This window comes from Bubalus kerabau, chromosome 3, assembly GCF_029407905.1.
Source record: "Bubalus kerabau isolate K-KA32 ecotype Philippines breed swamp buffalo chromosome 3, PCC_UOA_SB_1v2, whole genome shotgun sequence".
In the NCBI taxonomy this organism is placed as follows: domain Eukaryota; kingdom Metazoa; phylum Chordata; class Mammalia; order Artiodactyla; family Bovidae; genus Bubalus; species Bubalus kerabau.
The window spans coordinates 26,868,254-26,894,602 of NC_073626.1; the positions used below are offsets into that span (position 1 = coordinate 26,868,254).

General features: G+C 44.3%; 1 protein-coding gene across 3 annotated transcripts in view; it reads left to right on the forward strand.

The window, feature by feature from the left end:
• Positions 1 to 26,349, forward strand: part of ELOVL5 (ELOVL fatty acid elongase 5) — a 73,355-nt gene that overhangs the window by 20,491 nt on the left and 26,515 nt on the right. For all 3 annotated transcript variants that reach the window (XM_055571202.1, XM_055571201.1, XM_055571203.1), the window contains 2 exons: positions 21,634 to 21,699; positions 24,669 to 24,856. In XM_055571202.1, coding sequence (XP_055427177.1) covers positions 21,642 to 21,699; positions 24,669 to 24,856 — 246 coding nt within the window. In that variant the 5' untranslated portion in view covers positions 21,634 to 21,641. The remainder of the gene's footprint in view (positions 1 to 21,633; positions 21,700 to 24,668; positions 24,857 to 26,349) is intronic.

Consider the following 26,349-nt stretch of genomic DNA (forward strand, 5'->3'; position numbering starts at 1 on the left):
TCTCCATGCATGGTTTTGTTCTTGGACAGGACCCTAAACCCCTGAGAGGTTGGTCAGGAGTAGAGTGTGACACACATGGCATCCTGAAGGACCAGCTGGGCACCAACCTTCCTGACAGAAATCAACCCCCCGCTGGGATCTTTCCCTTGGAAACTGGGCCTGGGGGCAGAACAGTCAGGAGACCTGGCAACCTTTAGCATAGTGCCTTTCTGCCTTTTTCAAGGGAGTGGGGTTGTTAGTGTCCAAAACATAGTCCTTGGCCTCAGGTTAATCTGTACTCCCAGCCTTTGAGGGAGAGTGCTTATTTATGCAATATCCCACGGGCCATCTCTGCTGTTTGCACATCTCTGAAAGTTCTTCTGTGTCACACCTCAAGCTATTTCTACAGTTTCTTGATCCTCTTTGTAGGTGGAAACATGCTGATCTGATAATAGAGCATTCCTCAACTTTTTCTCTTGGTCTAAGACGAGATCATTATCCCAAACTCATTGCTGTAGATGTCTTTTTTTTTATATCTTCTACCTGTATATCCTTGTTCTAATAGACTGGATAGTTGTGGATTCTAAAAAAAATGTATATTTTTAATTGCATCAGTTGATGTAATATCTAGAGATAGATCCATAACTGATTATATGTGCCGTTGTTGTTGTTTGTTGTTCTCCAGTCACTAAGTCAGGCTTCCCTTGTAGCTCAGTCAGTATAGAATATGCCTGCAATGCAGGAGACCTGGGTTCAATTCCTGGGTCAGGAAGATCACCTGGAGAAGGAAATGGAAACTCACTCCAGTATTCTTGTCTGGAAAATCCCATGGACACAGGAGCCTGGCAGGTTACAGTCTGTGGGGTCCCAAGAGTCAGACATGACTGAGCGACTAAGCACACACAGTCACTAAGTTTCTGTCCAATTCTTTGCAACCCCATGAACTGCAGCGCGCCAGGCTTCCCTGTCCTTCACTATCTCCCGGAGTTTGCTCAAATTCATGTCCATTGAGTCGGTGATGCCATCCAGCCATCTCATCCACTGTCGTCCCCTTCTCCTCCTGCCCTCAACCTTTCACAGCATCAGGGTCTTTTCCATTGAGTCAACTCTTCACATCAGGTGGCCAAAGTATTGGAGCTTCAGCATCAGTCCTTCCAATGAATATTCGGACTGATGTCCTTTAGGATGGACTGGTTGGATCTCCTTGCAGTTCAAGGGACTCTCAAGAGTCTTCTCCAACACCACAGTTCAAAAGCATCAATTCTTCGTTGCTCAGCCTTCTTTATGGTCCAGCTCACATATGTACATGACTACTGGAAAAATAGTTTAAAGAAATTTGAGGATTTATTACTCATCTTGGCTCTAGAAACTGACCAGGGCTGCACATGGTAGACACATTTCTCATTCCATATTATGTTATCCCTCAGGGCACTCAAACCAGAAGTTTCCATGTGAGGTTTTTTCAGTCATAGCCTCACTGAAATTACTTTATCACCTTTATTTGCTTTTCTATCATTCCTAAGCAGGCTTGCTACATGAGATTTGATAGGGCCGCACTGGTGCTGTGTTCAGGACACCAAACTTCTTTCTGGTTCATTTGAATGGGGAAGGAAAACAAAATCAGGTGTGTCGTACCCATGGGCCCAGTGACATTCTGCTTTGCACACCTCTGTCTTGGTGGTTAGGATGCCTTGGGCGTAAGTCATTCCTTACAAAACCTTAGTTTGTTGCTTAGAACCCAGCAGTGTGTTATACATATTTGCAGGTGGCTTTTGGATGCACTTTTGTATTTTCCTTGCAAAGTTAAACTTAGTCTGATTTTAGTTTGAGAAGTAGTTAAGAGCTTAGTATGTATCCTCTGAAGCAAGGACAGGCTCTGTCATCATGTATAGAACCTTCCAGTGTGTGAGCCCCCGTTTCCTCCTCTGTAAAATGGGCAAAAGACCCTTTACAAGGTTACAAAGATTTGAAATAAGTGGTGCATGTCAGGGTGCCTGGAGTGACACTTAAACACACTGAGTGTTCAGTGTTAGTTACTATTCTCATGATCATCATTGTGTTTTTTATTTTTAATGATCTTACCACCCTGATGGCGCGGATTCTCTTAAGGAAGAGTATTACGATTTTTGTAACAAAATCCTCTTAACTCATTAGTGAGGCATTACAGTCTGTGACGATCCAAGGTTTGTTTGATCCTGGAACAAATCAGGCCAGAGTTAATGCTGTTTCATCCTATTAGACCTGGGGTGGCTTATCCCAATGCCCGCCTGACATTTTGTGGGTCGAAGTTTTCTTTCACTGGGGCTTCCTTCTCCCCAAGGGTGGCCCACTTATCGTCAGGAGGATTTTTATGATGCAAGTAGCAGTTGGTTGATTCTCAGTTGAAGCTTTGGTTTCAACTTTTATGTTCTGGGTGTGGGTGAGCGGAAGGACTCCTTGGGGCTTCTCATTTGTATCCTGTGAAATGCATGGGGACATTCTCTGTGAGCAAGTCAAGCTGTTTTTCTAACTGCTGACTCAGTGCCTCCACATGGGGTTTGAAAAAAAAAAAAGCTGTATTATGATGCTTTTTACTGACAGTAATACTAATGACATAAACGGAATTGGCTGGCTTGGCTACTAATGAGCAGACAGTGGCCTGTCCTCTCCAGAATGTTATGTACACAGTTAAAACCACCTGGAAGCATCATCTTACTTAAAAGTTCTTAAACACAGAAAACATTTGGCTTTTTAAAAGCTAGTTTTGTGAGCCTCTGTTACTGGGTTTACTGGTGTTCTGTGGGGCTCCTTTGTGACTGGGTTTGTAGATTCTGTTTTTTAAGAAACAGCCCATGTCCCTGGGCAAAATAGATACTTAAACACTTGATGTGTACTTTGTTAAATGCAAGATCACTATTGTGTGTGTAAGATGCATGCTTCCCTGGTTTAAAAATTATTAGCTAGACTGAATTCCTGGCCTTAAGGGGGGATCTTTGTGGAATGCAGACAGTCCCATTTACTAATAACCTGTGTGAGTCGCTCAGTCATGTGCAACTCTTAGCAACCCCATGGATTGCAGCCGACGAAATTTCCAGGCAAGAATACTGGAGTGGGTTGCCATTTCCTTCTCCAGGGAATCTTCCTGGCCCAGGGATCGAAGCTGGGTCCCTTGCACTGCAGGCAGATTCTTTACCAGCTGAGCTACCAGGGAAGCCCAGAAAAACTTAAGTGACCAATTAAATACCAGCTTACATTCACAAATCAATCTTTCAGAAAATAGGTGATACATAGAATTTATTATTCATTTTTCTTTTACAACCATTAGCCAGAAATGACTACATACATATATTCGATGTTTATTCAGCTATTGGGCTTTCTGTATGATTTATATTTTTAATAACATAGAACATGTTGTATCAGACTAAAAAAAACACCTCTTTTTCCTTCATAACATTACCCCGTCCTGGCCAGGATGCAGTTTTATAGACTACTCACAAATTCCCTGCAGGTGGGAACATTAATAGGTGAAAGTGTTTTGGAAAGAAATTTTGCAAGATATATTATATGAAGACTCTTTGACATAATTGGCCAACTTCTGGGAATCTCATTCAAGAAAATAATACACAATTAAAGTTTTATGTGCAAAGATGTTCATCACAATGTTATTTAAGAATGCTAAAGATTTGGAAACAGACTAAATGATTAATAATGGAATAATGAAAGCATTTATATAAATATTACTCCAAAGCTCAGATTAGATTTATGAAGAAAGTAATTGCTGCAGTGTTGAAATGCAAGATTATACAGATATATGCTTTGTTAAAGCCCAGAAAAAAGTGAAATATATTTATATTTCATTTCTATATTTATTATATAGTGTTAGTTCAGTCGCTCAGTCATGTCAGACTCTTTGTGACCCCATGGATCACAGCACATCAGGCTTCCCTGTCCATCACCAACTCCCAGAGCTTACTCAAACTCACATCCATCAAGTCAGTGATGCCATCCAACCATCTCATCCTCTGTCATCCCCTTCTCATCCCTCCTTCAGTCTTGCCCAGCATCAGGGTCTTTTGAAATCAGTCAGTTCTTCGCATCAGGAGGCCAAAGTATTGGAGTTTCAGCTTCAGCATCAATCCTTCCAATGAATATTTTCTGATTTCCTTTAGGATCGACTGGTTTGATCCCCTTGTAGTCCAAGGGACTCTCAAGAGTCTTCTCCAACACCATAGCTCTGTGCCAAATGCTATACACTAACCATTTCATCCAATTAGGTATTATTTGTACTTCCATTTGAAGGGGATACTTCAGGTGAGGTGATTGAGGCTTTCAGAGGTTGACTTGCCCAAGGTCACTCTGTTTGTAAATGGCTGAAAGAGGGATGTAGATTTTGCCACACTCTCAGAGGCTTTTTGTTTCTACTTTAAAATGAACCCCTTCCCCCCCCCAAAAAAAGCACTCTTCGATTTTTTCAAGTTTCTGCAATAAGCATCCCTTTTTTATTTTTACTGTAACATAGGAACTAGAGTGATGGTTAAAAGAGCAGCCTCTGGAGTCAGTCTGCCTGCCATGGACGTGACCTTGGATAAAGGACTTAACTGCCCTCTGCCTCAGTGTACTCCCCTGTGAGAAGGGGATGTGGAAAGGGCTGGTGGGGGTCAAGTGAGGCCATCCTTGTACAATTGTAGCAGAAGGACTGCACATAGTAAGGACTGTTAGTTGCCATTAGTGTCATCATGCTGCTCTTCAGAGAAAAGGACTTGAAAATAAGAAAAATCGTTTGAAAAGGTGGGCTGGGCTGTCCTAAGTGGCTTTCAGATTCTTCTGGAGAGATGGGATGGGGGAGTAACTTTGGAAAACTTTTTCCTAGCAGTCATTAGCACACCATTTAGTGGAGCGAAATAGCAATTTGCTAAATAATTAAATCTCCCTGAAGTGTGTAATTCAGGTTAGAGCATAGCTGGCTTAGTGTTTTCTTAGCAAGAGCACAAATCCCTAAACACATGTGTGGCTTAGGTCCTAGCTTATTTAACCTTGAACTTCTTATACTTAACATGATAGACTCAGTGCCCAGTTCATCTTGCAGATTTTTCTTACAAGAGAACATGTCATTACAGAGAACGTTCACTAGTTTGCACTCGGTAACTCTCAGTGCACGGCCTGCCTCCTGACTCAGCAGGCACGATAGGACTGTGATGAATAAAATTAGTAGCTGGCAGCACATTTCTAAGATCCTCAGAACTTTCCCTATTTCCCTTCCTCCTCCCCTATGACTCTGCTCCCTGACTCATTGACTATCCTGCCTGTCGGGTGCAGAGTCAGAACCCGTGGGTTCCTCCTCTCCCTCACCTCGCCTTCCTGCCATCTCTCCTGTGGCCCCTGCCTGATAACTTCCCCTGCCGTGGCCTCACAGCACCTCCATCTCTTGCATGGACTTTGTGGCAGTCTTCTGACAGCCTTGATAATCACCCTCTTTCCAGCCTTCCACCCGCCCCCAGTTTAAAAGCAAACACTAGCGCTCTTACCTGCTTCTCCAACATAGGTTTTCACTTTCCTCTCTCCTCCTCCCATCCCATTTCCCACTGGCAAGCCTCACACATGCCCCTGCGACCCACTGGTCCCTGCGTAGAATCTGCACATCCTATGTCAGGGCATCGCCTTCAGCTTGTTGGTTACCTCTCCTCTCTCCCGTGAGACTCTGACTTCTCTGGAGGCGGCTGTACTGTCCTATGGTCCGTGTCCCAGTGCTTCCCACAATGCCGTGAATGTATGTTTGATGATCATAAAAACAGCTGCCACGTGTGTCTTGACAGCTTGGAGTTGAATTGAGGTGCCCATGCATTGCCCCCATATGGCTCATATAATCTCACAAGAATCCTGTGGGATGAAGGCATTATTACACATGTTTATGGATCAAGAAACTTAAGTCTGTACAGCCTACCGAAGATCATACTATAGTGTGAAAGTGTCAGAACCCGGAAGGTAGTAACTCACATGGCACACATATTACACGAGATTATTTTCTTGTAGGGCTAGTTGGCACTTCATTATGAGCTCAGCATTAGTTTAGGGCTCATCTGGAGACCTGTCAGCCATTTACAGCTAGGGTTCCTAATTTGGGAATTGAGGGTTCCTAGGATGTGGGAGACTCTGTCAGTTTTGCCCAAACTCTCTGTCATCTGGGGATAGAGAGGAGGTCACCTTTTTCTTTTTTTTTTTTAACTTTTGCTTTAATCATATTTTTACAATTGGGGTGGAATCCCCAAAAGGTCTAGAGCTACAAATATCACAATTTCTATGGAAAATAGAATACAGAAAATAGAATTTTCCAGATGACTAGTTTATAAATTAACATCTGGAACACAGGGCTTCCCAGCGTGGCACAGTGGTAAAGAATCCGCCTGCCTATTCAGAGGACATAAAAAAGACAGACTGAGCCCTGGATTGGGAAGATCCCCTGGAGAAGGAAATGGCAACCCACTTCAGTTTTCTTGCCTGGAAAGTTCCATGAACAGTGGAGCCTGGCAGGCTACAGTTCATGGGGTCTCAGAGAGTTGGACACGAGTGAGGATGCACGCAAGAACATCAGCTCTCTGGAACGCAGCCCTTTTGTAAAGTAGAGATTATGTGTTTTGGTAACTTGAGGGAGTGAATGAATGAAAATGATTCACTTTAGAGGCTAGGTTTTTTAAAAGTAGCAATTTTCTTTAGACTCTGTAAACAGTCATTCCCTTTATCTCTTAAAACCACCTCTTTGTTATTATAGACGGAATGTTTGTGTGCCTCCGTTCCACCCTCGCCCTCCCTTCCATGGTTCATATGTTGAAACCGTAACTCTCAGTGTGATGATATTTGGAGGTGAGGCCTTTGGGAAAGGTTTCAGTGAACTTTGACCTTGGTCTTGCCAGCCCCTCAAACTGTGAGAATTAAAGGTCTGTTGTTCAAACCACCTGTCGATAGTATTTTTGTTACAGCAGTCTGAGCTGATCAAGACACACTCCCTTCCCTTCTCCAACCTGAGGGTATATATTAAATTCTTCATGTATATGAAGATCATCATTGGGGAAAGCCATAATACATTTTCAACATGTCACTGCTTCTGTAGTCCTATTAATTTTCTTCAAGTGCATTTATTTGGTTCTTTCTAGGAACATGTGTTAATTTTCCCAGATCAAAGTAGGATATCATGTATTCTTTTATATCTGTCCCTTCCCCCCCCAGTTAAATGTCTTGTCTTGGAACATTTGTGTTTTTAAATGAGCTAAGAATGTTGAGTTCCAGCTAGACAGTAGCTCGATTTCTGATCAACGGACCACATTGCCTATCTCTGCCTTTACCATGATTCCTTAAACACATTTGATGCCCATGAAAGGCCTGTTGCTAAATAGTAATGTGTGCCATTTTACCGCCTAAATTCTTTTCTTGAAATTCCCTGATTGAGCTCTCCTGGAAAGATGTCTTGCAAATTCTATACATAAATAGGTTTTTCTCCTCCTTAACTATGTCCTTCATTTTCACTTTCAGACCTGTTAGTGCCTCTCTTTCCATATTCTGGCTGTAAGTGGGCACCTAATTGACTTGATGCTAATTCAGTCACTGGCTTCTGAATCTTCATTTTGTTACAGCAAAAGGGCTTTTATGACAGCTTGGAGTTGAGTGCTGTTACTTGGGGAGAATTGAAATAAAGGGAAAATCTCGTTCTTGGCCAGTCAGAATATTCAGTTACACTCATGTGACTTGCTGAAATACTTGGAGTTCCACTAAAATGGAATCACCTTAGGGCCTCATTCTCTGTATTTCACCTTTAATGGTCGTCAAGGGGGTTTAAAACACAGTGGCACAGTCATTGGAAGTAACACTTGGTGAAAAGGAGAAAAGCTTTGCTTGGAAGTGATCTAATCTTGCTGGAGAATTTCCAGAGAGGGTTACAGAAGTCCCCACAGCCCTTGCTGGCCAGTGTCTGTGCTCTGGGCAGCTGTGGGTGTAGAAGCCTCCTTCCCATCCAGGGGCACCAGGGCCCCCTGCAGGACAGGACTTGCCACCTACACCGCACACACCCAGGAAACTGGGATCCCAGAACCGTAGGACTCCTCCGCTTGATAAAAGTGCTTCTTCACCGCTTTGTGCTTTTCGTTGGATTGACAAGAAAATGGCCCCAGAGATAGAAGAAAGCAGTTTTTATTTTTCATAATGGAATAAGCTTTTCTTGATATTTTAATAAAAAAATATCTAGAATGTGACAACTCGAAACTATATTGATACCTAAAGTTTTTTATGTTCTGTGTAGGAGAATAGAAAATGGCACAGAAATAACGGAGGACATGAAGTTCTTATTTAAACCAGACAAGCATAATAGATTTACAGATGTATCCCAGTTATCTGTGCCTGCTCATCCATGGTTCTGTTAGATGGGATGGGGCATTCAGAATTCTGACTCTGGAACCCTTCAGGATCACAGAATGCCCCCGAATCATCAAAGCTTTGATTTTATTTGGGAAGATTTTATTTGGCATGCTTAATGATTTTCTTACTCTCTGAAAACAAGCCTGTGTGAGAGGTATAGTCCCTTGAAGTTGGTCAAAACATTAGACTGGGGACTTCCCTGGCAGTCCGGTAGTTAAGACTCCATGCTTCCACGGCAGGGGGCATAGGTTCAATCCCTGGTCAGGGAACTAAGATCTCATACGCCTAGAGGCACTGCCAAAAAAAAATTAAAACATTAAACTGCTCAAATAGTACTCCCATCACCTGCATAGTCTGGGTAAATCATATTGGAAAGCTAAATTAGACAGATATGAAAATTAAAATAGTGGGAACTCCAACATTTAGGTGAAAGGTTAAGTTTTCATGAATGAGGTCATAGTTCACACTGTTCCCTTCTGGCAGAAACTCTTTTAGGATGCCAGAAGGTCGCAGCTCTGTGTCAGTGGGAGGTGCGAGGGAGGTGTTTGAATTTTTTAAAACGGTAGGTTGCTTACTGTTGTTTATTGGGTGGTGGTGGTTGTTTTTGCTCACTTTTGTGGATCTTTTAAAAAAATGTAATTTGTTATTTTGGGGTAATTTCAGGTTGATAAGCAGTTGTAAGAAATAACACAGAGATTCTACTTCCCAAGTACCCTTTACTTAATTCCTCCTCCCTGGTAGCATGGTGCAGAACTGTAGTTTGGTACCACAACCCGTTCCTGACATTGTTAGAGAAAAGTAGAATGTTTTCATCCGCACATGTTGCCCTTTTATAGCCACATCCGCTTCTTTCCTGCCTTCACTCCATCTCTAACCCCGGGCAACCACTTATCTCTTTTCCATCTCTGTAATTTTGTCATTTCAAAATGTTATATAAGGGGGTTGGCTTTTTTCCACTCACATTAACTCTCTGGGGATTCATCTGGATTGTTACATGTATCAGAAATGTGTTCTTTTTGTTGCTGAGAAGTATTCAGTGATGTGGATGTACCCAGGGTTTAATTACCTTTTGAGGACCACCGTGGGTGTTTCTGATTTGGTGCTGTTACAGATAAAGCTGCTCTGAGCATTCATGTACAGGCTTTTGTGGGAACATCAGTCTTTTCTCTGGGATAAATGCCCGGGAGCTTCATTTTAATAACAACATACTGTTTAATTGTGTGCCTGTCCCATAATTTAGCAAATTTCTTTTAGATGGATATTTAAAAGTCCCCCCCCCCATTTTTCTGCTGCTAATATCACTGATGACAATTGTATAAGTAAATCCTAATGCCCTTCTGCTTTTATTTTATTAGCATAAGGATTTCTACAAGTGAGCTTGAGAATGCAGAATTTTAAGACTTTTTTTTTTTTTAAGTATTTCTGGGTTTTTTAATGTTTTTTTAATTTTAAGTGCATCTAATTCCAGAGCATAGTCATTACCTCAAAAACCGCATACACATGGCAATTATTTCCCATCCTCCCCTCCCCCAGGCCCTGGCAACCACTAATGTACTTTGTGTCTGTATGGATTTGCGTATTCTGGACATTGCCTACAAAACGGAATCATATAACATGTGACCTTTTGTGTCCGACTTGTGTAATTTAGCATAATGTTTTCAAGATTCATCTTTGTTGCAGCATGTATCAGTACTTCATTCCTTTTTACGGCTGAAAAACATACAGAACTGCCTTTTATTTATTCATCAGTTGGTAGAAATTGGGGTTTCACCTTTTTGGGGAGGCTATGATAAATATCGCTGCTGTGAATATTTGTGTGCAGGTTTTTATGTGAACATCTGTCTTCATTTCTTCTGCGCTTATACCTAAGAGTAGAATTACTGGGTCCTATGGTAGCCATGTGTTTCACTTTTTTAGGGCCTACCAAGCTGTTAATGGCACCCCACTCCAGTACTCTTGCTGGAAAATCCATGGACAGAGGAGCCTGGTAGGCTGCAGTCCATGGGGTCGCTAAGAGTCGGACACGACTGAGCGACTTCACTTTCACCCTTCTCTTTCATGCATTGGAGAAGGAAATGGCAACCCACTCCACTGTTCTTGCCTAGAGAATCCCAGGGACGGCGGAACCTGGTGGGCTGCCGTCTATGGTGTCGCACAGAGCCGGACACGACTGAAGCAACTTAGCATAGCATAGCATAAGCTATTTTCCACAGCACATGTATGATTTGACAGTCCCAAATGATGTATGAGTGTTCCAGTTTCTCCATGTCCTCACCGACAATTGTGTTTATGATTACAGCATTCTGGTGGGTGTTACGTGGATCTTTTTAAAAGTGAAAGGGCCAGAGCTATTGGGATGGTACTACCTTGCTGATAGGTGGCCTCCTGACCCTACCACATAGGGAGATCCCTTGGGCACTGCTAATACAGGACTTCCCAGTGGTGTCAGCAGGCTGTCTCTGGGCTTGTGTAGAGGAAGAGGAGACTGTGGCCCTGCCTACACCTCATGCCAGAGCACCTGACTTGGGTGCATATCTGCAAGGGCCCAGGAGTCTGGATGAGGCAAGCAGTTGCCTACTTATCCTCTGTGGACCCAATTGCAGAAACTCAGGCTGAAAATTTTCCTTGCTGGATTTTATCATAACAGCAATTGTTTTACTTTTTTACAGGAAAAAAGTCTTTCTTGGATCCTGTGAGATTAAAGGCTAGAAAGGCTTGTGGTTTTCTTTTTCACTGGTGACATTTCAAAATTCATTGCAGATCACAAGCTGTCAAAATGATAGCTTTTAAGAAGTACTTAAAAAAAAAAATCATCTGTGTGGTGGTTTGCAGAGAGCACAAGATTCATGCATAGTAGAGTAACTGACTCTTATCTTAATGTGCCTTTTTTTCCCCCTCCTGACTCCCAGGAAACCAAGTTCCAATAAACCAGGACACTTGGCCGCTTTAAGTCATATAAACCTGCAGATAACTAAATGGATCTGTTTGTTGTTTGGCCAGGTTACTCAAAGTCTCTGACCTTTAATTTCCTCATGTAGAAAATGGGGATAAATCTCCACTGAGTCTTTGTAATCTGGGTGTGTAATAGATAATAAATGTTAGATCCCTTGTCTGTCAAGCTTCAGACTAGCAATGAAAGTTTTATATACTCTTTTCATAACCAAATTCTATGCTTTAGAGTATACAAGCCTTTTCATTTCCTTCCCAATTCTAGTTAAATCAAGGTGTGTGTGTGTGTTTTAGGGCCATGTTTCTAATTGGTGCCTCGGTTGAGTGTGGTAACCAGAAGGAAAATCAGCGCGGGAAAGGGGAGTTGGCTTTGAAACACCCCCTCTAACCCCCACTGACCTGTCAGTTTACTCTATTGCTAAGTAACAGGTTACTGCAGAATTCAGCAGCTTCAAACAGCAGACATTTATTATCCCACACAGTCTCTGAGGGTCAGGAGGCCCAGAGAGGCTGACTGGGTGCTTCTGGCTCAGGCTCTGTGATGAGTTGGCTGTGGCGCCGCAGTCACCGGCAGGCCCAGGCCAGAGGGTCCACTTCCTTACTCATGGGGCAGTCATTGGCAGAGGCCTGGGTTATTTTGTGCATGCCCCCCCACCGAGTAGAATGGCTCACAACAGGGCAGCTGGTGCCCCCCGGAGCAGCTAGTCATCCGAGAAGCACACTGACCACGATGCCAGTCCCAGTGGCTCTTATAACCTCATCCCAGAAGTGACACGCCATCCCTTTTGCTGTGTTCCGCTGGTCACACCCACGGCCCCGGACCAGTGCAGGAGAGGATCGCTGGGGACCATCTTAGGGGCTGCCTTCGGCAGATGCCAAGTTCATGTGAAGACACCTCAGTCCTCTAATCCAGGAAATGAAACCAATCAGAAGTGTCTGAGTATAGGACTGACAATAACGGAGCCTGAGCCCACTACTCGGCCAGGGTCCAGATTCTTCCCATTGTCCATCTTGCATCCTTCCAGGCAGTATGTCTAGTTGGCTGTGGGCAGGTATGTGCCGTGAGTTCTGGCATTAGCAGCCACTCGGTGGCACCTCTCTATTACCGAAATCAGTGTGACCAGGCATGTGGTTACTGAATCCATCCTGTGCCAAGAACAGCTGCTGGGGGTCACAGGCAGCAAGGCAGATGCTCCCTGGCTGAGCCTTGCAGACCTAGCCACCATTGACACCTGTCAGCCTGGGAAGTGCTGGTTAAGGGCTTCCCTGGAGGCTCAGTGGTAAAGAATCCGCCTGCCAGTTCAGGAGAGTTGGGTTCAGTCCCTGGATCAGGACGATCCCCTGGAGGACGAAATGACAACCCACTCCAGTGTTCTTGCCTGGGAAATCCCATGGACAGAGGAGCCTGATGGGCTACAGTCCATGGGGTCGCAGAGAGTCGGAGATGACTTAGCCACTGAACAACCACAACCACCAGCTACTACTGGGGAGTATTCTTTATAACAGCATTCCACAGTGGACAAGGATTTTACACTACGTAATACGTGCTGACTATATGGTATATATACTGTGTGATACTGTGTTTTAAAAATATAACTGGTCTCTAACTTAATGGGCTTAGAGATGACCTCCCCACCCCATCCCCTGCTTCTGCTGGTAGAGCTAGAACAAACAGGGAGTTGTAACTTAAGTTGTAGGAATCAAAAGCATTTTGTCCTTGACTACTGTCCTAGTCTAGACTGTCATTGTAATACATAATATAGATACTGTCTGCCGCAGATTTCATTAGTGTCCAAAAGCCCAGTTTATATACACAGAAGTGGTTCCCAAAGAAGGTTACTCATCAAAATTACCTAAGGAACTTAAAAAAAAAAAAATTTCTCAGTCCCTTGACTACTAAATCATTTTCTAGAAGTGGGTCCTCTAAAAATTTGTTTTTTAAAGCTTCTAGGTGATTCTGAGATGTGGGTTTATTCATTCATGTTTTCAGCCAGGAATTAGCAGTCTGTCAGGCATAGCTTCTCATTTGAAGATACAAATGAGAAGGCCAGAGGTTCTGCCCTTGAAGAGCTTGGAGTTTAATGGGGATTGTGAACAAATGAGCACATAATTACAGCATGACTGACAGTCACAGCACTTTAAATGTAAGCCTGTAATTTTATCACTGATTAAGATAGTGAAAGTAACGATGGGCATTTGAAAATGAGACCAAGGTGAATTGCCACCATTTTCGCACTGACTTCCCAAAATGGTCTTGTATCTTAGTCGCTCAGTTGTGTCCGACTCTTTGCAACCCCATGGACTAGCCCTTACTGGAGGGGGTTGCTATTCCCTTCTCCAGGGGATCTTCCCAGCCTAGGAATCAAACCCAGGTCTCTTGCATTGGAAGGCAGATTCTTTATCGTCTGAGCCACCAGAAATTTCTAGGGTCTCTTATCCAAGCACTTTGTTTCAGGAAGGCAGAGGGATGTCCATCTCTGCCGTTTTCCTAGCAAGCATACACTGCTTGGCACACAGTAGGTGTGTGTTAAATATTTGTTAACTTAGTGAGTCAGCTGCCTTTCCAGTGACTGGTGGCATGAAGGGCAGTCATTCTCAGTGTCACTGGGAACATGGAAATAAAACCAGTCACCAGACAGCCTGATCCTGACACTTGACCTTTTGCCTTGTCTCCACGCAGCCTTGTGCAGATTGATGAGTTACTGTTATCTAAGCTCTTTGGGGGAGCAGAGCTCTCCATCCATCCGCAGCAGTCCAGTCTGTATCCACTGGCAAGGGGTTTTCTGTGTCTAGATTTGCTTTGTCTTCTTCTAATTGACAATGTGCTTCAACCCAAGCCAAATGTCACCTGTCTTATTCTCCTGATTTCAAATGAAAATTAAGTCATCCAAGAGTGATTTTCTACAGTGAACCCTTCTCCAGATGCTTGTGGGGTAAGTGGGTTGGTGTGTGGGGTCTCTAGTAGGAGAAGAACTTTGATGATATGTTGTATTCTTTAGTTGTGAATAAGAATACCCCTGGAAGCTACCAGAGGCTAAGGGGGAGTCATTTGACATCTAACCTGGGCCTTGGAAAGAGCATAAAGTCAGAATGGAGAGGAAGGACCACAGATGATTCATTTAAGAACAGAGCCCCTGGGTGATCCTCCACCACTTTAAAAGAATGAAATGTCCTTCTCCGGCAATGGTTAGAATAGTCCTTTTCGGTTAACTGGGGGACAGTCAAGGAGCTGGAGACAATGGAAGGGGCTTCCCTTTTAACCTAATTTTTTTTTAATTAAAAAAAAAAAGTTTTTATAGTTATTTACTTATCTGATTTAAATGGGTCTTAGTTGCCGCAGTCGGGATTTTTCTTTGCGGCGTACAGGCTTTTCTAGCTGCCCCACGGCATGTGGGATTTTAGTTCCCTGACCAGAACTCGAACCCGTGGCCCTGGCATTGGAAGGCAGAATACTTGAGTGTGGCATCACTTAGCTTCCCCTCGATTGTCTGTTGCACCAGAACGAGGGCCTCAGCCTTCAACCCCAGTGCTGACCTGCAGCCGGAATTGGCAGTGCCCCAGCTTTGCAGTGACTTGTCTGAAGCCCAGACAGAGCCATGTCCTTTCTCAGTGCACAGCCAGAGAAAACGACTCCATCAGAACATTAACAGGAGTTGGACACGCCCTTAGAACGAGGGTAATAAAGTATGAGAAGCCTGTGGGGGAAGGAGAAAAGGCACAGATTCCTGAGTTGTCAGAGTGAGGAGGCCACTGTCGATGTGGCAGATAATTTCTTCCAAGCCAAGATGTAATCTGGAGTTAACATCTATTTAAGTGCCGGCTTTCTGAAGGGATTCTCTCATCAACTTGCTTTCCTGTCTGGAAGTACTTGGAAGTTTTTCCCCCTGAGGGTCTTTAGGATCGTTTTATATTTGAACATTTCTGAGCAGGTGGGGTTGGCTTCCTCCTCTCACTCCTGAGCTGATTTTCTCCAGCTGAGAAAAACCTTTGTCAATTCAAGAAACAGTGTTGTGACGACCAAATTAAAGCACCATTTAATGTTTTGTGTTGTTGGCAGCGACCTGAACAGGATTCCCCTGCCTGCTTAACAGGAATGGACCGTTAAGGGGGTGAATGGGTCAGAGAACAGAAAGTTGAGGGAGACCTCCTCCTGACCCCTGGGAGCTGGAAGCTTGGCTTAGCTGACTCATTTTTAGCCGGACCGTGAGATTCTAAATGAGTAAACAAGTAGAACAGGGCATGATGATTAAGTTAGCAGTAGTTAAGTGTCTGCCATAAACACATTTTTAAACCGGGAGCAGTGTGACTTGACTGATTTTTACAGGAAAGGGGGCTTTCAAAGCAGACTAGCTGCTCCCTGCTACCACTGCCTTGGCAGCAAGAGAAACCAAGGCTTGACCCTGAAAATAAATCTTAACTGCTAAGCTTTAGAGTCACCAAGAAGCCTAGTTGTGGGTTTATGAAAATTAACCTCCTTTACTATAGTAATTTTTAAAAATCTTGGTTATCTTTTAAAGCAGATTTGCCTTAAGATCCTGGTACTTTTCATGTGCTCAGCAGCTTTCTCCTGCTCCAGGTGTAAATGGCCAACATGATTAGCATTTGCACTCTAACTGAGACTCATAACTGCATCTCAAGAACTGTGACGGGAGCAGCTCTCTTTAACCCCAGCCACCTTCCCCTGTGGCCACCCTCTCCGCCTTGTCTGCTCACAGCTTATTGTCCCTCTCCAGGACCAAGTGGAAAGCGAGAGCGGGGACTAGTTTGCTGGGAAACTTGTTGTATCTTATTTCAAGCCTCCAGCAAATTCTGTGTGATTCTGGATCATAGTGAAAAAAGAATGCTTCTTCAGCCTCACGCAGGTGACTCACCTGGCACTTCTCCTGGCAGAGCTGACTCCTGGACAAATGGATCGTCCACAGGAGCCTGGCTGTCTTAGGGGGTTCGGATTTTGGCCTTTTGTACTCTACTGTCTATTTCCGGGTTTTTTATATTCTGAGCTCTGGCAGTTTCAACACTTCTCTTGAAGTTAAGCCTGAGGCTAACCTCAATCCTGAAATACTTAGTAGGTGTGCCAGGAACTTGCCCGGGGTCACAGGATTAATCCTTGATTTAGGTGTGTCAGTTCATTTCAGTCCCTCAGTCTGACTCTTTGTGACCCCATGAATTGCAGCACGCCAGGCCTCCCTGTCCATCACCAACTCCCGGAGTTCACCCAGACTCAACATCCATCAAGTCAGTGATGCCATCCAGCCATCTCATCCTCTGTCGTCCCCTTCTCCTCCTGCCTCCAATCCCTCCCAGCATCAGAGTCTTTTCCAATGAGTCAACTCTTCGCATGAGGTGGCCAAAGTACTGGAGTTTCAGCTTTAGCATCATTCCTTCCAAAGAAATCCCAGGGCTGATCTCCTTCAGAAAGAACTGGTTGGATCTCCTTTCAGTCCAAGGGACTCTCAAGAGTCTTCTCCAACACCACAGTTCAAAAGCATCAATTCTTTGGCGCTCAGCTTTCTTCACAGTGCAACTCTCACATCCATACATGACCACAGGAAAAACCATAGCCTTGACTAGACGGACCTTTGTTGGCAAAGTAATGTCTCTGCTTTTGAATATGCTATCTAGGTTGGTCATAACTTTCCTTCCAAGGAGTAAGCGTCTTTTAATTTCATGGCTGCAGTCACCATCTGCAGTGATTTTGGAGCCCCCCAAAATAAAGTCTGACACTGTTTCCACTGTTTCCCCATCTATTTCCCATGAAGTGGTGGGACCGGATGCCATGATCTTTGTTTTCTGAATGTTGAGCTTTAAGCCAACTTTTTCACTCTCCACTTTCACTTTCATCAAGAGGCTTTTAGTTCCTCTTCACTGTCTGCCATAAGGGTGGTGTCATCTGCATATCTGAGGTTATTGATATTTCTCCCAGCAATCTTGATTCCAGCTTGTGTTTCCTCCAGTCCAGCGTTAAGTTAAATAAGCAGGGTGACAATATACAGCCTTGACGTACTCCTTTTCCTATTTGGAACCAGTCTATTGTTGCATGTCCAGTTCTAACTGTTGCTTCCTGACCTGCATACACATTTCTCAAGAGGCAGATCAGGTGGTCTGGTATTCCCATCTCTTGAAGAATTTTCCACAGTTTATTGTGATCCACAGAGTCAAAAGCTTTGGCATAGTCAATAAAGCAGAAATAGATGTTTTTCTGGAACTCTCTTGCTTTTTCCATGATCCAGCAGATGTTGGCAATTTGATCTCTGGTTCCTCTGCCTTTTCTAAAACCAGCTTGAACATCAGCAAGTTCATGGTTCACGTATTGCCGAAGCCTGGCTTGGAGAATTTTGAGCATTACTTTACTAGCGTGTGAGATGAGTGCAATTGTGCGGTAGTTTGAGCATTCTTTGGCATTGCCTTTCTTTGGGATTGGAATGAAAACTGACCTTTTCCAGTCCTGTGGACACTGCTGAGTTTTCCAAATGTGCTGGCATATTGAGTGCAGCACTTTCACAGCATCATCTTTCAGGATTTGAAAGAGCTCAACTGGAATTCCATCACCTCTACTAGCTTTGTTCGTAGTGATGCTTTCTAAGGCCCACTTGACTTCACATTCCAGGATGTCTGGCTCTAGGTCAGTGATCACACCATCGTGATTATCTGGGTCGTGAAGATCTTTTTTGTACAGTTCTTCTGTGTGTTCTTGCCACCTCTTCTTAATATCTTCTGTTAGGTCCATACCATTTCTGTCCTTTATTGAGCCCATCTTTGCATGAAATGTTCCCTTGGTATCTCTATTTTGTTGAAGAGATCTCTAGTCTTTCCCATTCTGTTGTTTTCCTCTATTTCTTTGCATTGATCGCTGAAGAAGGCTTTCTTATTATCTCTTCTTACTATTCTTTGGAACTCTGCATTCAGATGTTTATATCTTTCCTTTTCTCCTTTGATTTAGGTGAAGGTACATTGAACTGTGTTGCATCCTGTTGTTAATACAGAGTAATTCCTAGCCTAGCCCTAGTTAGTAATTTATTTTCTTAGTACAGTTCAGTTCAGTTGAGTTGCTCAGTCGTGTCTGACTCCTTGTGACCCCATGAATCGCAGCACGCCAGGCCTCCCTGTCCATCACCATCTCCCGGAGTTCACTCAAACTCACATCCATCGAATTGGTGATGCCATCCAGCCATCTCATCCTCTGTCGTCCCCAAAGACACAATTGTAATACAGCCACGTGGTTACCAGAAAGACTCTAGAATTTGATAGTGGGAAGTAATGTTCAACAGACAGTGTCTTTTTGGAAAATGTGCGTAAAAGAGGGATTCTTCAAAATCTGTTCTAATGTACCTGCCTCTGTTTTTGACCCTTAGCATGTTTTCCTTATCATCATTTTGTGTGTGTGGCCCTTGACCTGATGAAGAACTTTTGGATACTGTCGTGGTTAGATTTTTTTTTTTTTTTCTTTAATGGATCCGACCCCTCCCCACATGACCTGTGGTTCTGGAAGCCCCCATAGGTTGAGTGGGTGCTGGAGACTCCTGGTTAAAGAGCGTAGGGAGGTGATGCTTGGCTTGGTGTCAGCATGGTCAGCCTCCTGGGAGGACTGACATCCCCTTTTCCCGTCTCAGTGTGGGGAACCAGTCACATCAAAGAATGGCTTATTCTTTGCTGAGCTCAGGACCAGAGCTCCTCTAGCATGGGCCCAGTGCCTGGGCTTGGTCCCTGCCAGTACAATTGTCCAGAGCAGCTGTGTGCCTGCATGGCCCAGCTCGCCTGGAGCCGCCAGTAGGATGACTCTGGTGGTGAAGTGACGTTCCCGGGCCACGGGTGGCTCAGAAGATGGGAATCTGCCATGGGCGGTCAGGCCGCAGACCTGGCCGTGCACTTGGACGTTGTGCAAAGTGGGTCATGCCGTTCCCGTGATCCCCGATCACCAGGCAGAGTGTCAAGGGCTTGGCAGGGCCCCGTGCCTCTCCTGTTCTTTTAGAACAGTACAAAAGAGTACAGCTCAGCCCACAGGCCGCTCAGCGAGTGCCCAGTTCACCCAGCGGGGCGGGCCGCCCAGCGGGAGGAGTTCACTCGCTGGGACCTTTTGTCCTGTTCTGCAGTGGCTGGGCAGCTGGGGAGCTAGCTGTGAAGGGGATGTGGGGACAGGCTGTGAGCACAGCTAAGGTGCCGCCTCTCCTTCCAGCCTGTAGCCACATGCTCCCCACGCCTTGGGGTTGATTTCTGTGAACCCTGGTGGGCGGGGAGGGGGGGTACAGATGTCTCCGGGCCACTGCCCCCAGCTGGCCCTTGAACTGGAGTGCCCTTTCTCTTTGCTCTGTGGTTACCTTCTGCGAGTGGCAACTTCATTTTCCAAAGAAAATTTTTGCTCCACGATCCCATCCCCTTTACCATGCTTTATTTTTCATGCCAACATTTACTTTACGCGTGTGTGTTCCTGCCCCAGCTGGAATTTTTGCCCCCAAGGGGCAATTATTTCCCACATGTTGCGGGCAGGAACAGGGAGGGACTGCTGTGGTGGCCCAGCAGGAGAGAATCCTCCTGCCAGCACAGGAGATGCAAGTTCAGTCTTGGGGTCGGGAAGATCCCTGGAGAAGGAAATGGCAACCCACTCCAGTATTCTTGCCTGGAGAATTCCATGGACAGAAGAGCCTGGAGGGCCACAGTCTGTGGGGTTGCAAGCAAGTTAGACACAACTGAGCGACTAAACAGCAACAACAGCAGGTAGGAGGTTAAATAACTCCTATGGTCCAAGGTCATATTACTAGTAAGTGGAGAAAATGGGTTTCAAACCCAGATTGTCTGAGAAAGAGCCCACATGGAACCACTTAACCCCCGCCAGCCTGTTGTGCTTCTCTGGTTGGGTAACTGCTGAGGGGCAAAGGTGGTGTGTCTAATTGTTGGCATTTGGGTGTGTGGGGAGCTGGTGGCTTCTTGGCTGAAAGGAGTCTGCCAGGTGACCTCCTGAGTCATCCCCAGGGAAGGATAGATGTTGGGACAGAACCCTACTAGCTGTGGCTTTCAAGATGTCATTGATGGCTACGCCTGTGCCTCCCACAACCAGGCTGGGTTAACTCAGTTGTAACTACTAGAATCCATTAGGTAATTTCAAACTACTTTAGGGTAGTTATCCATGAAATTAGACAAAGGATAAGACGTAGGCTTCAGCGTGGCCAGCTAAGGGAGAGACGTTGCATTAAACTGCTAGTTGATGAAACCAATTTTTCCTTTGCCCTTGGAAGGAAAAATACTTGTGGTTATTTCTATAATAGTAACGACCAAGACAGTTAAAAATGTGCCTCCTGACTTTCGTATAGAACATATAGTAAATAAATGCACAGATGAAAAGATGCTTCACTAGCTTGTAAATGTAAATTTCAAATGGGGGGAAAGTAGGGAGTTGTAAAATCTTGGAAGATGGAGGTGGGTCTCTAACCACTGTTATGAGACAATCTCCAAGATGTCATAATACATACAGTACTCAGTGTACGTGTTTTCCCAACTTTTTTCTTTTGTGCTTACCTCAGTAAGAATGTAGTTTACATCACACTCATAAATAATGGTACAGTAACACTGAAGATTCATGGCAGTATTTATTCATTCTACCTAAGGACAGAGCACTCTGATTATGATGATTAGTTTGTTCTTTTTAATGCAAAGTTGACTTGATCATGTATCAATATTAATGGGTTGCGACCAACAGTTACAGAAACTCATTCAGCATGTGTTATCTTTTGTGCTTAGAGGAGAGAAACCTCCAGAAGTATACCCAAGAAATGGTACCAGTAAGCTCCTTCTGACAGTGGGTCTGAGGGATTGTGTTGGACCAGAATGATGAGATTTTTCTTACTGCTTCTTTTCATTTTAAATGTTTGAATTTTTTGCTGTGGACGTGAAGTATGTTAGGACAGTAATTAATAAAAACACCCAGCAGAGGAACCATTTTCTCCCCATGGCAGTCCTGTTTGCCCTGATGGACTTTCCCCCTTCTGCCTGCTTTCTATCCAGTTCTGTCCTTCTCCCCTCTGAGATTTCAGCTTCACAGAGAGAATTTTTATGGAGCTGAGAAAAGAAGCACAGAAAACTGGCGCTTCACTTATTTATAAAGTGAATTCACGGGATTGTGTCTTTCCTTTTGCTTTTCAAATGAGAACTTAGCACGTAAGTTACTTTTGTGAGTTTAAAAAAGAAGTTGTTTGAACATGAGGAACTTAACCTTGTCCAGAGTGTCTTCTCTGAAAAGAATTTGTTCTTGTTTTATGAAAAAAAAAAAAAAAAAAAAACTACAGAAAGCATTTTGAGTAGAGATTAATCAATGTCTCTTTTTCTTAATAGGTTTTAAAATGGAGCACTTTGATGCATCGCTTAGCACCTATTTCCGGGCATGGCTTGGCCCCCGAGGTAAGGTGGTTTTGAGTCTTGCTCTCCCATCCTTCCTCCCACTCCTTGTTACAGGCAACTTGTGAATATTGCATGAAGACAGTCTAGAAACCATGCTCATTTTCCAGTGATTAGATACCAGGGGCTTGGAGTCCTGAAGTCATGAACAGGTGCAAGGTCCCCTGACTGCCGGGGCAGAGACACAGGTGCGGGAACCTCTGCTGACTTCAGTGGAGATCGGACTGTGTTGCAAGCTTACAGCCTGAGCGTGCCACAGATTTCACCACTGTTGGTGGCACGGGTTGCTCAGTTCTTGTCAGTCTCCAGCTGAATCCGATTTTCAAAATACACTGCTGCAATAGGGGTTTAAAACCCTTCCGGTTTTACAGTTTTAAGGGCTTTCTAAAGCCCTTTTTTGTGATGTGTCACATCACTGGATAAGTATACGTGCCTGAGCTCACTTCTTACCCTCATCTTTCATTGTCCTTCAGGACAAGTAAGTCAGCTCCAAATAGTACACCTTCTTCTAATGTCATCTCTAACATGTCACCTGTAAAGAGGGAACTTGGGAGGTTCACAGAACAATTCATAGGAAAACTCCCAGAGGCTTTTAAACAGATAGAATCTCCATTTGACTCATGGTTTTTAAAATACAAAGAAAACAATAAAAGGAACTTCATCTGTTAGTAAGGCAGGGATGCAGTAAGGCTTATGCCATCTGTGATAATAGTGAGGAAGTAGAGAAAGTCTACCCAGGTAACCTCTCTGGAGGGCAGTTGTGTTTTCTGTTGAAATTAAAATGCATGTGCCCTTTGACTCAGCAGAGATGTGTATAAGGAGGCTGCTTAGTGGTACTGCTTGTCAAAACTTGTTCCATGGGGAACAAGCTAAATTACTGTGTGGCCCCTGGAAAAGAACAAGCCAGATCCATCTGTCTGTGCTCATGTTGGGATGATGCCTTCTTTCAGTGTTGTAGGATCAAAACTCTAATTTTAAATGGCTGAAACAGTAATAAAAATTATTAGCTTTCATTGGAAGGACTGAAGCTCCAATACTTGGACCACCTGATGCGGAGTCAACTCATTGGAAAAGACCCTGATGCTGAGAATGATTGAGGGCAGGAGGAGAAGGGGATGACAAGATGAGATGGTTGGATGACATCACTGACTCAGTGGACATGAGTTTGACCTGTGTAAGAACAGGGAAGCCTGGCACACTGCGGTCCATGGGGTCGCAGAGAGTCAGACACAGCTTAGCAACCGAACAACAGCAATAGGAACATTGTGAGATCTGAGTTCTTCTAGGGGCCCTGTGATGTTGCCCAAGGACCCTGTTCTTGTCATTTCCTACCTTGCCTCCTCAGTGTGTCGGCAGCTGTGTGCTCAGGTCAGGGCCCCCCAGCTTTTGTGGTTGCAGATTGGCTGCTGAAGCTCCAGGCTGCACCGCCAGAGGAGGAGAAAAAAGTCTGATCTTTTGCATGGTTTTAAGAACCAGAAAACTCTTCCCCAGAGCACTTTACAAACTGTCGTCTCCTCAGAGCTCAGTGGCCGCAGTTGCTCCACATGCTCTTATCTGAACCAGTCCCCTGGGGGTGGGTTAGGGCTTCATGATTGACTAGCTCCCTAAGGATTTACCACCTGGGGTTAGGGCCAGCCACCTAGGAAATACTTGGATACTTGGTGACATAGGAAAATGAAGATCTGTTAGAAATTTTAATTTAATTAAAATAAATTTGCAAGATGCAAAACAGCTTTAAATAAAAGGAAATGGGAGGTTTTCATAGGGGCATTCATTATGTTTGTGTTGTTATGCACACATCAGTTCAGTTCAGTTGCTCAGTCGTGTCCTACTCTTTGTGACCCCATGAATTGCAGCATGCCAGGCCTCCCTGTCCATCACCAACACATAAACATACATAAAGGTCTGATGTTAGTTGCTAAGTAGGAACTTGTGTTCTCAGAATTGACTCAGGCCCACAGCTGAGAACAAAAGGTGTTAAGAATCCTCTTGTTACTAATAAGTTTGCTGGGGCAGCCACTTCCCTAAAGGGCTTCTCAGAAGCACAGATCAGTGAAACCACCATCACCACCACCCTAGCATCAGTGGGCAGAGGGTGGATGGAGTCTCCTTCTGAAGCCAAGAAAAAGAGACACTGGGAGAATTTAGGGTGTCTGCAAGAAAGGAGACTGACAGTGTTTCCCCAAGTGGACATATGTTCTACTTAAGCTGTGCTTGTCCTGCAAGGTCAAGGGAGAGAGCCCTGGAGAGAGAGTAGCAAGATGGCTGAGCCAGGAGGTCAAAGAAGGGGCTGGTCCACTGTCCTTTTCCTCCTCCTTCCTGCCGAGGGGAGGGGAGGGAAGGGGAGGCAGGAGGTCCTTCCTGCATCAGTAATGTCCTTGAATCAATAATGTAGGTCTTCTCTCTCACGCTTCTGCTCTTCTCTTATCTGGTCGTTTGCTGCTTCACTCTCACTTTTTAAAAAGTTATCACCCCTGCTGCTGTTGACTATGGCACTCCGCAGACGAGGCCTGTTGAATCAAAGACAATCTCTGAGCTGGCCGAGTGGCACATTTTTGAGTCTGCACATGCCAGACAGACTGGCTGACACTGGGCTGACATGGAGAGCTTCGGAGCTCAAAGATTGCCACTTCTAGGGTTTCCTTGACCCATGCATAATTCAGCAAGCCTGGTTAATCAATCCAGTTAGTGAAAAATTGAGCTTTCTCCTTGTTTTCTTTAAGATTCTTAAGAACAGATTTTATAAAAGTCATTTAGCAAAGCCCCTGGTAATATGCACATTACTGTTTAGAACATGAATGAGAGCCTCACCTTGAGCCTATGCATTGAAGACTCACAGTTCCTCTTTAAGTTGCTTTTTTGGCTTGGGAACATTGTGGTTAGAGAAAATTTTTTCATGTTCAAAGCACATTGTGATTATTTTTATATCTACTTTATTATCACTGAATGTTTTTTCTTTTACAATTTTCCAGATACTCGAGTAGAAGGATGGTTTCTTCTGGACAATTACGTCCCCACCTTGGTCTGCTCCATCCTGTACTTGCTAATTGTGTGGCTGGGACCAAAATATATGAAGACTAGGCAACCGTTCTCCTGCCGGGGGATTTTAGTGGTGTACAACCTCGGACTCACTCTGCTGTCTCTCTACATGTTCTGTGAGGTAAGTCAGAGGCTGACATGCTTCCTCTTGCTTCAGGGTACTTGTGTCACTGTCCTGAATCCCAGGCCTAAGTGGAGAAGGCCAGTGGTGGGGTGGGGGAGGGGAGGACAGGTACAGGAATGCATTTTAAGGATGTTCTAAAATCGATTTTTCAAAACACTGGAGTTATTTGTACAAATGTGCCTTCTGGAATATCTAAAATAGAAGCCTTTGCTATTCTTTTGTTATGTATGTTTTGTGTTACGCTCAGAATTAAACATTTTCAGAAACGTGCTCATGCAAGCAAAGTACAGAGTAGAAATTGAACAAAACGCAAAAAAACAGATCTGTGAGCATCTTATTAGGAAGCGTTTAATAAATGCCTGATTCTTCCTGGGAGGCGGTGGGGGGAGGAAGTGGGCAGAGTCTGCGTCTGGTGTGTTTGTGGTCAGCCAGCCTCTCTCCACCTTGATCTGATCACTGTCAACAGCTTGGAGATTGGACAAGTTATTTTTATAAAAAGCTGAGAAGAGTAGATAGTGAGGTTGGTGTTTAGGGTTTGAATGGTCTATATAAGTTCAGGCCAGATTGTTTCTTCTATAAAACAAACATGTTGAAAACCAAATTTGATGATCTGAAAGGCTCAAGTAAGAGTGAACGATAACATCAGATCAGCACTTAAGCCTCCTGTTTTGACAGTACAGTTGGGCTTTAAAGTAGAAGGAGAGGAAAGCTCTCTCTGGGATAAGCACGATTTATATGCGTTTTAGGAGTAGAACTACACTGTTCAGGTTTACAGCACAAGACGACTCCTAAATCTCTGGGGCGGAGAATGACGCCATACAGAAAACAAACACTTTCAAGTACTCCTGCTTAGATTTTTAACCTTTCATTGTGACTTTAATTCTCCAAGGAGAGGAAAAGGAGAGAAACTAATATGAATCTTACAGTGATTTCCCCACCAGCCTCGAGCTGTGATGGAGGTCTGTCTGACTGTGTGGGTATGTGCAGGGGGTCTGTGATGCAGGAGCTGGTGGGAAGCACTGTGTCCGATGGTCAGAGACACTGCCGCAGAGGGAGGCCTGGGTCAGGTTCCCCCACGTAAATTTCATAAAGCGAGGTAAAGGTTTTATGATTAAGAATTTAGAGATGCTATTCTCATTGCTTTTATGCCAACAGTGTGTGAAATGCTTACAACTCCTTTTTTTGCTTCTTTTCTGTCCTGTTCTAGAGCGAAAGCAGTTTAATTAGCCTCCGAGATGGAGATTGCAGGCCTGGAGGCAGGGGCAGTGACAGGCCCGGGCCCAGCCCTGTGCTCTTCTCTGTGTTCCAGGGACAAAGCCGCAGTGAGCTGTCGGGGGTCTCAGAGTGAACCGCATACTTTCCCACACTTGATAGATAAGAGAGCCATGTCCTTATGAAGGCTCTTATAGAGTTAATTATTGCACATAGCAATACTCTAGAGAAAAAGTATTTAAGACTATTAAATCTTATAGAACTTAAGTTATCTGCCG